The following is a 12,087-nucleotide window of genomic DNA, read 5'->3' on the forward strand; positions in this document are numbered from 1 at the left end:
TAAACCTTGGACTTTGATATGCTAAAGACTTTACAGTTACAAGCCAGCAAGGAAGAAAAAGACAAATGGACTTAATATGGGAGCAGCAGAAATGGGACGGTGAATGGCGAACAGTCAACAGAACTTGCCCACCACGGTCCCTGTGCCCCATGATGGCCCAGCTAATGCACGGAAAGACACACCTACTGGGGGTCCAGATGTCCGCCTTGAGGTCGTGTCCTCTGGCCTGCTCCATCACCTCCGGTGTCATCCAACATGGCGTGCCCACAAAGGTCTTTCTGATTTTATTCCTGATGATGTCGCCTCCTGTGGCTAGAAACGAGTTGCCGAAATCTGCGATCTGCACGGAGCCGTCTTCACCCAGGAGGATGTTTCCAGCCTTAACATCCCTGTGGATCTGGCCGTTCTTATGCAGGTACTCCAGGCCTTCCAGCACCTCCTTCAGCATGGTGGCGATGCTTGCCTCATCCAGCAGCCTGTTCAAAGCAGTAATGATGTCGACGCTTGAACAAGGACGGGTGGCTACTGGGTTTTCTGTAGCTGCTGCATCATCACTTGTCCAATTTTGCATGATCTTTGCCGTAAGCAACAGGGCAGAAGTAAATTTGCCTCACAACACTTGCCTAGACCACTCTACCCATTTCAGGGATTGCAAATTGACTACACTCAGCTCCCACTTGTTGGGAAGTATGAATACGTGCTTGTTGTTGTTGATGTCTTTTCAGGTCAGAGACCTACCCTGTTACCAAAGTAAATAAGCAGGTAATCGCACAGGAACTGATGAATGAGGTAACCTGCAGATATGGGGCACCGGAAGTGATTGACTCAAACAAAGGTACACACTTCACACCCGCAGAGTTTAGGCACAGTTAAAAGACTAAATGGTACGCTTAAGTTAAAAGAAGTGTTGTTTGGCTCTATGCCAAGATTGGGGCTGTATCATCCACAGGCCCTACAGCAGGGCTATGACATAGTAGCCGGATATGTAAAGCACCTGTGTGACCAACTAATGGTAACCCAGAATCTAGTCTTTTTCTCCCATTCCAGGCCCAGACAACCTAGAGGGATCTCATTCCCTACAACCTGGAAACTGGGTGGTCGTAAAGAGGCTTGTCCGGAAATCCCTAGAGCCCGGACTCGAGGGGCCCTATCGAGTCCTGCTGATCGCACCTACTTTGGTAAAGGTTGAAGGAATTGTTGTTTGTTTTGGGACTAATGGACTTTTCACGCCCTACCTTTGCCCCCCCCCATGAGAAGGAAAATGAAGGACATTTTGTTTATTGATGGACTTTTAGACTCCTCACTCCATGCTTCGCCCTTGTGAGAGGGTGCAAAAGGACAATGCCCAGAACCACCTTGTTAGACACCACCAAGTACTGTTGGACTTGTATACACACCTGGTGCCACTGGTTTTCCTTTCTTGGCTGTTCCTGTTCCGTCAAAAGAACTGTTTGCATGGACAAAGGGAAACTCAGAAACCAGAGATAGCTGGTGGGGTAACACATTTAGTTCTTTGAACCCTGACAATTGGTTTTCTGGTTTAGGAGGTTGGTTCATGGGGATTCTACAAAGTATATTACAAGTTGTGATGATTTTATTATGCATTTATAGAGCAATTAAGGTTATATATAATTACATGTATTTCTAAATGTACTGAAAAAGCTTTTTCTTCGCCGATATGAATCACGTGTTTATGGACTAGGAGTCATACTTGTCTTGACTCCATGTCCAAAATGGGGGAATGTGAGGGGTTAATTCTAGATTTTCCCTTCGTCTTAGAAAATACATATAATTTCTTTTTACAAATTACTTCTTTTCTGTTTGTTCTCGCTATATGACCCTGAATATGTTCCCATATGTCTTATCAGTTCTTTCCCATGTTCCCTTTCCTTGAGAGGCTCACTCCCTTCTAAGAAGCGCATCCAAGGACATTATGTTTTGATACAGTTGTCACCGGACATTGATGTATTGTTCATGTAGGAGACGTCTTTGAAAGATATATATTGTTAATTAAAATTTGCAGATGTTCAGCAGCCTTGGGCATGCGCAGTAATCAAATAACTACATCAGCAAACCTTTTCTATATCTTCTGTAACTCTGAATAAACTTTCACTTCGCTATATGACAATCCATGATGCATGTGACTGTCTATTTTGCGTCGTCCATGAGTACTCACATCTAAAGACTAATTCGGAAGCAGACAGCATTAGCTCAACGGTCGGTTTGACCCCCTACATAGTCATCTGTGTTATTATCATTAGTATTGCTGCTGCACTCATGGCCCCTGGCATATGTAACCCATTTCACGGACAATACTCTGCCATTGTCACATGACATCCTATGATCCGGCTAGCTTTGCTTTGGCACAGTTACAGTTGGCAGAGACAGTTGCTATAGTTATCCCTCCTTTCCTCACACAATATTGACACTGAGAACTCGGCTTACGAATAACTTGTACAATGAACATTCAGCACATTCTAAGTTTTCACAGATTTATTGAGTCTTGCAGCCTGCGATTACTCTTCTCCATCTCCGCCATTCTCCTCTACAAAGGAATCCGTTCCGACCTCTTCGTAATCCTTCTCCAGTGCGGCCAGATCTTCTCGAGCTTCTGCAAACTCCCCCTCCTCCATGCCCTCCCCAACGTACCAGTGGACGAACGCTCGCTTAGCATACATCAGGTCGAACTTGTGGTCCAGCCGGGCCCAGGCTTCAGCAATGGCGGTGGTGTTACTGAGCATGCAGACCGCCCGCTGCACCTTAGCCAGATTACTGCCGGGAACTGCAGTGGGTGGCTGGTAATTAATGCCAACCTGCGAGAGGAGAGAAGCAACACAGATCTTACTATTTTATGGCACACTAGTGATACGAGTATATAGAAGCATCTGACATAGTGTAGTGGCCCAGTAAAACGCGGCCCCTCCTTAATGGTGTGTATGTGCAGTATTGTGTTGTCAGTGTCTTACTGTGTTGCAAGAATGGTGTGCATTGCATAGCTGCAGCATTGAATGAGTTAAGTGTCTGGATGACTGCCTTGTTTTGTATCTTTTTGTCAATCACGTGATGATGCTTGAGATATAGGTGTTCTGGGTCTGCGCAGGAGAGTCCATTTTGAGCCTGTTTTGAGTTCTGTTCAAGAGAGGAGTGCAAGGCAGCACTTCAACCCACAGACACAGAATGGAGGAGGCTGTGAGAATGGCCTAGCGAATGTGGGGACTACTACTCCCAGAAGTTCTGCAGCATGTTCCCGTTCGTGAATGTGAACCAGTAGAGAGAGAGAAAATAGCGGTGTGGTACCGGGCCAGGACCTACAGATAACTGTGGCTGTGTTTTCTCCTGACGTCCCTTGAGTCTTCCCTGTCACATCACTTGTCAAGAAGCTGCTGAACTGTTCTGTTCTTGAAGTTAAGTAAAGCGACCAGTCGCCCGTCCGTTTCCAGAGGCTGTGTCTTAATCAGTACCCGTGTTTGTGTGGATTTACTCTGTCACCCAGGAATCCTTCCACGGAAGCTACACGGGAAAGGATTTACTCCATCATTCAGGAATCCCCTGCTGTGGAAGAAACTGTGGCGTCACAAGACAAAACAGGACCCAGGGTAATCCATTATTTGGGTTCCTATTTATTAACCTGCCCTTGGACGTGTCACCGGTTACCCTCCGGGTGGGAGGCGGTGTCTCCTAGGCAGTGGCCCGTTCCTCGGTCACTGCAATACCATCTCCTAGTGTATACTCTACTCACATCCAAAGCTGCATTCAGAGCTCTTCTTGATGGCACAGTCACTCATTCACCATCTTAAAACTCTGCATGAGCTCCTGTATTGTGTGGGGCTTCATTGCATTGTGGGATTTGTAGTTTTACTACATCTCAGCTCCATGCATCACATCATAAACTTAACCAGCAAAGTCATACCGGTAGGTGGCAAGAAGATGTAGAACACTGCAGCTTGAAGGGTAACACTGACCTCCTACATTACTTCTGCTGCATAGCATTGTGGCTGGCGTAGCGTTAAGCACTTAAGTACCAGAGAGTTATTACTTATTTTTATGTTTTCATCCTCACCTTCCAAAAGCCATAACTTTTTAAATTTTTTTGTGTACATGACTGTATAAGGGCTTGTTTTTTGCAGGGGTTGTATTTTTTTAAAAGGTACTATATAAATGTACTGTATAATTATTTTTGGTGGATTTAATTTATGTAGCATTCACATTGCAGTATAAATGACATAAGAATTTTGTTCTGTGGGCCGGTACAATTACGGTGATATCAAATGTATATAGTTTTCTTTTAACATTCTTCTATTTTTAAAAATTGCTTTTTGTCGCTATATCCTGAGATCCGCAACTTTTTCATCTTTTTGTCCATTGCGCTGTGTGAAGGCTCGTTGTTTGCAGGGTGGGGTATAGTTTTTATTAGTACCATTTGGGGTGCAGATGTCTTTTTGTTTATTTTTTATTCAAGTTTTTTGGGAGCTGGGATTAAAAGGAAAAAAAAATGACGCCTTATTCGTGCGGGTTAAATATTGTTATATTTTAACAGTCCGGACTTTTGCGTACATGGTGAAACCAAATATGTGTTTTGGGTTTTTTTCCTTTTTGTTTTTGTTTTAACTAGGAGAAATGGGAAAATAGTTTTTTTGAACTTGGTAATATTTTTAATTGTTAACAATTTTACAGTTTCACTTACAGTAGGGCTTGAATTTGAGATAATTTCATCGCTAGTAGTATATACTGCAGTACTTTAATATTGCAGTATATAGTGATTTTTGATGATCCCTGCCATGGGCAGGACGTAATAGGCATCCTTGCCTGGCAGACCTGGGGGCCTTCAGTAGGCTCTGGGCTGCCATGCTAGCCCATTAGCACCCCCTTATCACTTTGACAGGGGTGCAGATGGGGTGCAGGTAGGGTTCCATCCCCCTCCTTCTCTGTTTAGACCATGTCACCTAAACAGTTAATTATCATGTTAAGAGCTAACTTTGATTGCGGCAGTCAGCTGATACCCACCGGGTATGGAGCGGACTCTGCTCCCGAGCCTGCACCATACACCCTTCAGGGCCGCAGGAAGTTTATAGTCTGTCGTTAGTCCTCAAGTGATTAAACTGACATACATAAATGTAAAGGTTACACAATGCACCACTGTAGTGCATGCACTACACCAACAGGGGGCAGCATACACATTTGAGGTTTTGCCACTTGATTGCAAGCATGTAATTAGAATTCTGAATTCAGCTCTGGATGCAACTGGAGTATAACATAATACATTTTTTATATCATTGCTATATAGGCTTCTTACCTTGAATCCTGTAGGACACCAGTCCACAAACTGGATTTGTCTCTTGATTTTGATGTTTGCAATTGCTACGTTGACATCCTTGGGCACCACGTCACCCCGGTAGAGCATGCAGCAGGCCATATACTTCCCATGGCGAGGGTCACATTTCACCATCTGGTTGGACGGGTCAAAGCATGAGTTTGTAATGTCAGAAACGGACAGCTGCTCGTGGAATGCCTTATTGACTGAAATGATGGGCGCGTAGGTGACCAGAGGAAAGTGAATGCGTGGGTAGGGGACTAGATTGGTCTGGAACTCTGTAAGGTCCACGTTGAGGGCGCCTTCGAATCTTAGAGACGCCGTGATAGATGACACGATCTGGCCGATAAGTCTGTTGAGGTCAACGTAGGTAGGGCGTTCGATATCTAGGTTACGTCTGCAGATGTCATAAATTGCCTCATTGTCCACCATGAAGGCGCAGTCGGAGTGCTCCAGGGTGGTATGGGTGGTCAGGATAGAGTTGTAAGGTTCCACCACTGCTGTGGAGATCTGAGGCGCTGGATAGATGGCGAACTCCAGCTTAGACTTCTTGCCATAGTCAACAGAGAGGCGCTCCATGAGGAGGGAGGTGAATCCGGAACCTGTGCCCCCTCCAAAGCTGTGGAAAATGAGGAAACCCTGGAGGCCAGAGCAGGCATCACTCTGCAAATATAGGAGGACATAGAACATCAGAGTATAGAACTGTACAGACAATATCCCCTATATCTAATGTGACTGGCCATGAAAGGCATAGGTGGGACTATCTACTTAACCCTAACCCTACTCCATATGATGCTGCACTCACAAGTTTCCGGATACGATCCAGCACCACATCGATAATTTCCTTGCCAATGGTGTAATGGCCACGGGCGTAGTTGTTTGCTGCGTCCTCCTTCCCAGTAATGAGCTGCTCCGGGTGGAAGAGGTGGCGGTACGGTCCAGCACGGATCTCATCTGGAGAACAAAGGGTTAAATAGACTTTTAGTCCTCATCACCATAAGTGGACAGGTCACTGGTCTCCTGACATTCTCTCTGCTGCTGGTAATCCTACTTTTCCTACCATGTAACTCCCAATCTGAGACCTCCCACAAGATCTGTACACATCTCTGCTTAAATACGTTGTGCTGCAGTGGGATTGCTGTTTCCACTCTGCAACTCTCAGTCTATGACCTTCCTCAGCACACTGCTAACCCTGAAAGACTCTGTGCAGCTGTGGCACCCAGTTCCACTATGTGGCTAGCTGAGCACATGGCCACTTACCTACAACAGAAGGTTCCAAATCTACTAAGACGGCGCGAGGAACGTGCTTTCCATTCCCGGTTTCGCTGAAGAATGTGGTGAAGGAATCATCATAGGAACTTGGGTTGTTGTTATCCCCCAAGCAGGTACCATCAGGCTCAATGCTGTGCTCCAAGCAGAAGAGTTCCCAGCAGGCATTGCCAATCTGTACTCCGGCCTGGCCGACGTGCACCAAGATACACTCTCTCTGTATGGGCAAAGACAGATACATTGTAACAACTTCATATAACACAACGCCGCCTTTTCTGAAGACTGACAGAATCCAAAATGGCGGCTTACTTAATTTCAAAGGCAATATTAAAAAAAAAAAACAACAAAAAAAAAAACGACTTCTGATGCGGTGCAACCGCACATAGTCCATGTCAGTGCCCCAAGAATTAATTATAGCCCAAGAATATTGGAGAGCCATCACCCACTCCCCATAAATGCCCCCTTCCCGACACAAACACAAGACATACGGATTTGGTTTTGATCCCCCACATAGTGTGGCGTCTCCGAGAGCAAAGTGTCTCTTCTCCAGTCCCTCCCTCCCTCATGGAGACCCGCAGCTGGAGTTTAGTTTCAGCACTATAAACAGCCACCAATGAAATGATGGGCATAACATTATGTGCCCAACACAGACACCGACCCCTGCAAACATGCAAAGCACACGGATGCTACAGGGAGAAGGACGGGATTGTAGGAACGGTAGAGAACTCTCTGAATCATTCTACTAACTAAAAATCAGGACACACCCCTTTAACCCCTTCAGGACCTAAGCTTTATCACTTGTTTATTTTCTTTTTTTTTTATCCACGCATTCCAAGAGCCAGAACTTTTAATTTTTCTGGCATGCTCTTTTTTAAAATTCTTATTATATTTTTTTTTACAGCCTTCACTTTTCCGGAATCAATATTGTGATATTCTATTAGTATGGACTGTTACTAAACATGTGGGTTTTTTTAAAATAGGAAAACTGTTAAAAAAAAACAAAAAAGTTTAAATCTTTTTTTTACACTTTTGTTTAGTCCCCAAGGGGGACTTGAACTTGTGATCAGCTGACTACTTGTACTATATAGCGATTTTTGGTGTTTCCTTGGGCAGGAGTTGACAGTCATCTATGTGTGATAGCAGGCTCACTGCAGTAGGCTCCAGGATGCTATACTAGCTCATTAGTAGCCCCTGATTGAGCTGCAGGGGGTGCCAATGGCCTGGGGGAAAGTTTCTCCCGCCCTCCTGCTGTTTACACCAATGGTCAGCTTTGACTGCAGCACTTAAATAATTAACTGCTGCCTTTGGAGCAGAAACAGCTGATAGCTCGCCCCACCCCAGGTAAGGAGTGCCCTCTGCTTCTGAGCCTGTTCCATGCACATTTCAGGACCACAGGACGTTTAGTAATTTTGTGGTCCTGAAGTGGTTAAATTAGAATATGTGCAAAATGACCCCAAGTTAAGGTCCCGCGGGGCATTTGGATGCAACAGAGGCTTCTCACTAACCAATGCGGAAGAATAACCCGCACCAGACTGTCATGCAGTGTGGCGCATTTTGGGGTATTACTGCGTTTTTCCCTCATTAACTTACTCAGACTAATAAGAAGGGCCCTTCCACTAAACGGGGAATTTATGCAGCAAGTTTAACCCTTTCGTTGCCTGAGCCATTAGGGCATGTCGAGCGTTTATCCGCTTAATCTCATAGAAATAAGATAATTACACCCTGTTCAGCGAATAGAGAACTGGTACAACTGGTGCCAAGAGACCATGTGACATGCCTGGAATAAGCTGCTATTTCTAGAACACTACCAACATTGCGAAGAGAGAGATGAGCCTGTTAACGCCTCGGAACCTGCACACTATAATACTCAAGGCCCGAGCTTCGGTTGATATAGAACTACAAGTCTCAGCACACCCCTCCAGTCCAAAGCCAACGTGGACCTTTGATGATCCAACAGACAGCACAGTCTCTATGACATCACCAATCATCCTGCACAGTCCAGTAACTCGAGTAGGTATGGATCTGGTGGTAAACCAGAAAACTGGACCTGAAACGCATCAGATTTTAACTTACTGAGACTGACAAACTAAATCTGTTGGGGGTAATTTTACAGAGTAAGGGCTAATTCACACTGACGATTGCAGTTTTGTCACAAGAAAATCGCAGCAAAAAACAAGTCTTTGTTCACAGGATTTTTGAGCATAAGGGTGCCTATCCACTAGCAATATTTTTTCTTGCGATGCAACATGATTATAAAACCAATGATTTTCAATGGTTTCATACTTATTTGCGTTTTTTTTCTTAAGTCTCGCAGCGCACAGAAAAAAAAAATCTACGATATCGCTCAGTGTTTTCAATGGGGTCGGCAGCAGCAGCGCCAGCCCCATTGAAAACATAGGAAATACATTGCAGACTTTGGCCACAGCTGTGGCAGAAGTCCGTGATTCTATCCCATTTCTTTCAGTGGGTCTGGCACTGCTGCGGCCCCATTAAAAGCAGTGGGTTGCAGGCAACCCCGCAGCAATAAGTTTTGAGGAAGGTTTTCTCTGAAAATCATGACTAGCTGTAAAAAAAAAAAAAAAAAGGAAAAAATAAATAAATACATTTATATACACTCACCTAGAGAGGCTCATCTCTCCTGCCCTGGCAGTTGTCTTCTGTGTTCTAGAGGCTGGGAATTGAAAAATCCCCGCCTCCAGAAAGCGCTGGTCGTATTGGCTGAGCACTCAGCCAATCACAGGCAGCCCTCAGCCATTGAATGACAGTTGATGGCTGCCTGTGATTGGCTGAGCGCTGTGACCAATCACAGGCAGCCCTCAACGGTCATTCAATGGCTGAAGGTTGCCTGTGATTGGCTGAGCGCTGTGACCAATCACAGGCAACCTTCAGCCATTCATCAATGAATGGCTGAGCGCTACCTGTGATTGGCTGAGCGCTCAGCCAATGACACCAGGTGGGGATTTTTCAATCCCCGACCTCCAGAACACAACTGCTGGGGCCAGAGAGAAGGGTTGGATGGCTCTTCTAGGTGAGTAATTATATATATATATATATATATATATATATACACACACACATATATATATATACATACACACACACATATATATTTTTTGCATTATTTTTCTAGCCCTTCGGCGGGGGGTTGCCTGCAATCCACTGCTTTCAATGGGGCCGCAGCAGAAGTCTGCAATGTACTCCCTATGTTTTCAATAGGGCTGGTGCTGCCCCACTGAAAATAATGAGCAATATAGCTGCGATGTTGCAGCATTTTCTCTGCGGTGCAAGGCACTCGATCTCTCATTGCAAGAAAAAAACGCTAGTGTTTAGGCACCCTTAGCGATGGACAGTAAGAATACCCTGCTGGACGTCTTCTGACATCGGAGTTGTACAGCCTTCAATCAGAATGTTTTTAGACAGCAGACAGTGGATTGGAAAGAGTTAAAATGCATTGCATGAAAATTGCAAGTTCGTGCGGTGCGATAAAACAAAGCCTCCATAGGAAAACATAGGCAATAAAAAAAAAATAAAAAAAAAGAGCAAAACACAGATAGGACATGTCGCAATTTTTCTTTTTATGCAATATTGCATGAGTGAAAACATTGCAAATGTGAAGGAAACCATTGAAAAGCATGCGTCCCATAATTCTGCGTTTTCACGTGCTCTTGCATCGCTCGATTTTATCACCCATGTGAAACCGGCCCAAAAGATGGGAAAACTAATCAATTCAATACATTAAAAAAAGTGCTCCAAGTGTAAAGAAGAAAGACCCCCATAAACCTGTAACAGCTGTTGGCCGAACGATCGCTCATCCAATGGCCATTTCTAGCGGCTCCTCCGCTCACACGTGCGTTCCACTCTGCTGGATGTTCGTATGATGGGACGTTAGCTGCAGCTGGACAGTTCTGGCGGCGTCAAGGATCAAACAGATTCGTCGCTGAAATTAAAGTTTCCTGATCCTTCTTTTTCCCAATATCTCGCGGGGTGAAAGTTGACCCTCCCATATACCTACAAAACCTTCACTAGTCCTAACATTAGTAGCTAAAGGAGCATACCATTGTCTGTGGCATCCAGGGTCTGTGTTCCTTGGGCTCCTTGTCACTATGAGGCATGGCAAGTCAGTGGGCAGGGGAAAACACAGAAGAACTCTTACATCACAGTGGACCCCTCAGAATCCTATGACATCACAGCTGAGCCCACTCCGCCCACCATCATTACAGCCACCGAAACTTTAATTATATCCCGTTAATTTCTATTGATTTGTTTTATTTTGTGTAATAAACAGGTCACATTTGGTTAAATTCATAAGCTTGTTGCCTCTTAAATAAAATATCCATTGTTCTTCTTACTCCCACGTTTTCCTGGCAGAGTGTCAGTATTTTCTGTGGTTCTCGCATTCTATTTACAGCTCCAGACATAAGGCAAGTTCTCTGGCTGGAGGCAGTTGGTCCAAACTGAGCGCACTCAGTGATTTCTGAAAAGACCAGCGAAAACGTGACGGATCAACAGCAGCAAATGCCATATTGGACCCGGAGATGACGGAGAAGCTGGAAGACAAGAGAAGTCACTAGAGACAAGGAGTCAGAGCATTGTCACTTCTTTCACATTATAGGGTTTTATTGGGTCCCCAAATTAGTCATTTCTGACATGGTATAAGCTGGGGAAGAGTTGTCTCATAACCCCACTAGGGTACATTCACACGCAGTGCAAATGGTACGCAATATCCACAGAGTATTTGCTACATGTGAACGTTCCTTAAAGGGAGATTCCCAAAACGGTCCTTCATCAATCCCTACAAATGGCTCCTTTATTTTAGAAATCAATGTATTCTTTGTTTGCAAGAGCCAGAACCTTGTAGCTTTTTCATGGATGGAGTTGTGGGAGGGCTTGTTTTTTGCATGATGAGCTGTAGTTTCTTTTTTTTTTCATACCATTTTATGGTTCATATGCATTTTTTAATCACTTTCTATTACATTTCTGGGAGGCTAAATGAAAAAAAAGCAGCTTGGCTTAGTTTTTTTAAAATCAACATTTGTCTGCAGGATACATAATTTTTTTTATTATAAAAAGGTACCAAGCATGTGGCGTTTTTCCATTTTTATGTTAATCCCTGTATGGGATCTGAATCTTCAATCCTACGATCTCTCCAATAATACACTATAGTAGTTCTGTATTGCAGTGTATTATCTCTATTCTTTTAGGATGACAGCCACAGAAGGTTTGGAAGTCACTGTTAGGCCTCCGGCTACCATAGCAACCCACTGGTCCTGATGAGGTCATAGAGGGAGCCTCTTCTTAACCCCCTACATGCCACGATTAGCACTGACTGCAGCACTTGGAGGGTTAAACAGTTGGGAGTAGATTCCATCCATTAGTGCTGGGTGCCAGCTGTATAACACAACTGGCACAGCAACTGATGGCACGGCTCCAGCGCCTGCGCCATAGTAACATAATATGTTAGGCTAAATGAAGACAGTGTCCATCTAGTTCAGCCTGTTTCAACCCTC

General features: G+C 44.6%; 1 protein-coding gene across 3 annotated transcripts; it reads right to left on the minus strand.

Annotated features, from left to right (window-relative positions):
- Nucleotides 1–2,475: 2,475 nt before the first annotated feature.
- Nucleotides 2,476–11,319, minus strand: TUBA8 (tubulin alpha 8). 3 transcript variants are annotated; one of them, XM_066590990.1, is made up of 5 exons: nucleotides 10,636–11,319; nucleotides 6,572–6,797; nucleotides 6,117–6,265; nucleotides 5,294–5,974; nucleotides 2,476–2,813 (listed from the first exon to the last, which is right to left on the minus strand). In XM_066590990.1, the coding sequence occupies exons 1-5, from the start codon at nucleotides 10,690–10,692 to the stop codon at nucleotides 2,517–2,519; spliced, it is 1,410 nt and encodes a 469-aa protein (XP_066447087.1). In that variant the 5' UTR covers nucleotides 10,693–11,319; the 3' UTR covers nucleotides 2,476–2,516. The 3 variants fall into 3 exon arrangements, with proteins under 3 accessions (XP_066447087.1, XP_066447086.1, XP_066447085.1); XM_066590989.1 differs by having other exon boundaries at nucleotides 10,930–11,318; XM_066590988.1 differs by lacking the exon at nucleotides 10,636–11,319 and adding an exon at nucleotides 7,069–9,029.
- Between the last annotated feature and the right edge of the window lie 768 nt (nucleotides 11,320–12,087).

Source organism: Eleutherodactylus coqui, chromosome 2 (assembly GCF_035609145.1).
Source record: "Eleutherodactylus coqui strain aEleCoq1 chromosome 2, aEleCoq1.hap1, whole genome shotgun sequence".
Lineage (NCBI taxonomy): Eukaryota > Metazoa > Chordata > Amphibia > Anura > Eleutherodactylidae > Eleutherodactylus > Eleutherodactylus coqui.

Bases quoted from the DNA above. Each gene is read 5' to 3' on its own strand.
- TUBA8 (XM_066590988.1), bottom strand. From the start codon at position 7,209: ATGCCCATCATTTCATTGGTGGCTGTTTATAGTGCTGAAACTAAACTC. The intron at 6,798-7,068 runs GTATGTCTTGTG...TTGCCCATACAG, and splicing joins GGGGGATCAAAACCAAATCC to AGAGAGTGTATCTTGGTGCA. The intron at 5,975-6,116 runs GTGAGTGCAGCA...CTATATTTGCAG, and splicing joins TGGATCGTATCCGGAAACTT to AGTGATGCCTGCTCTGGCCT.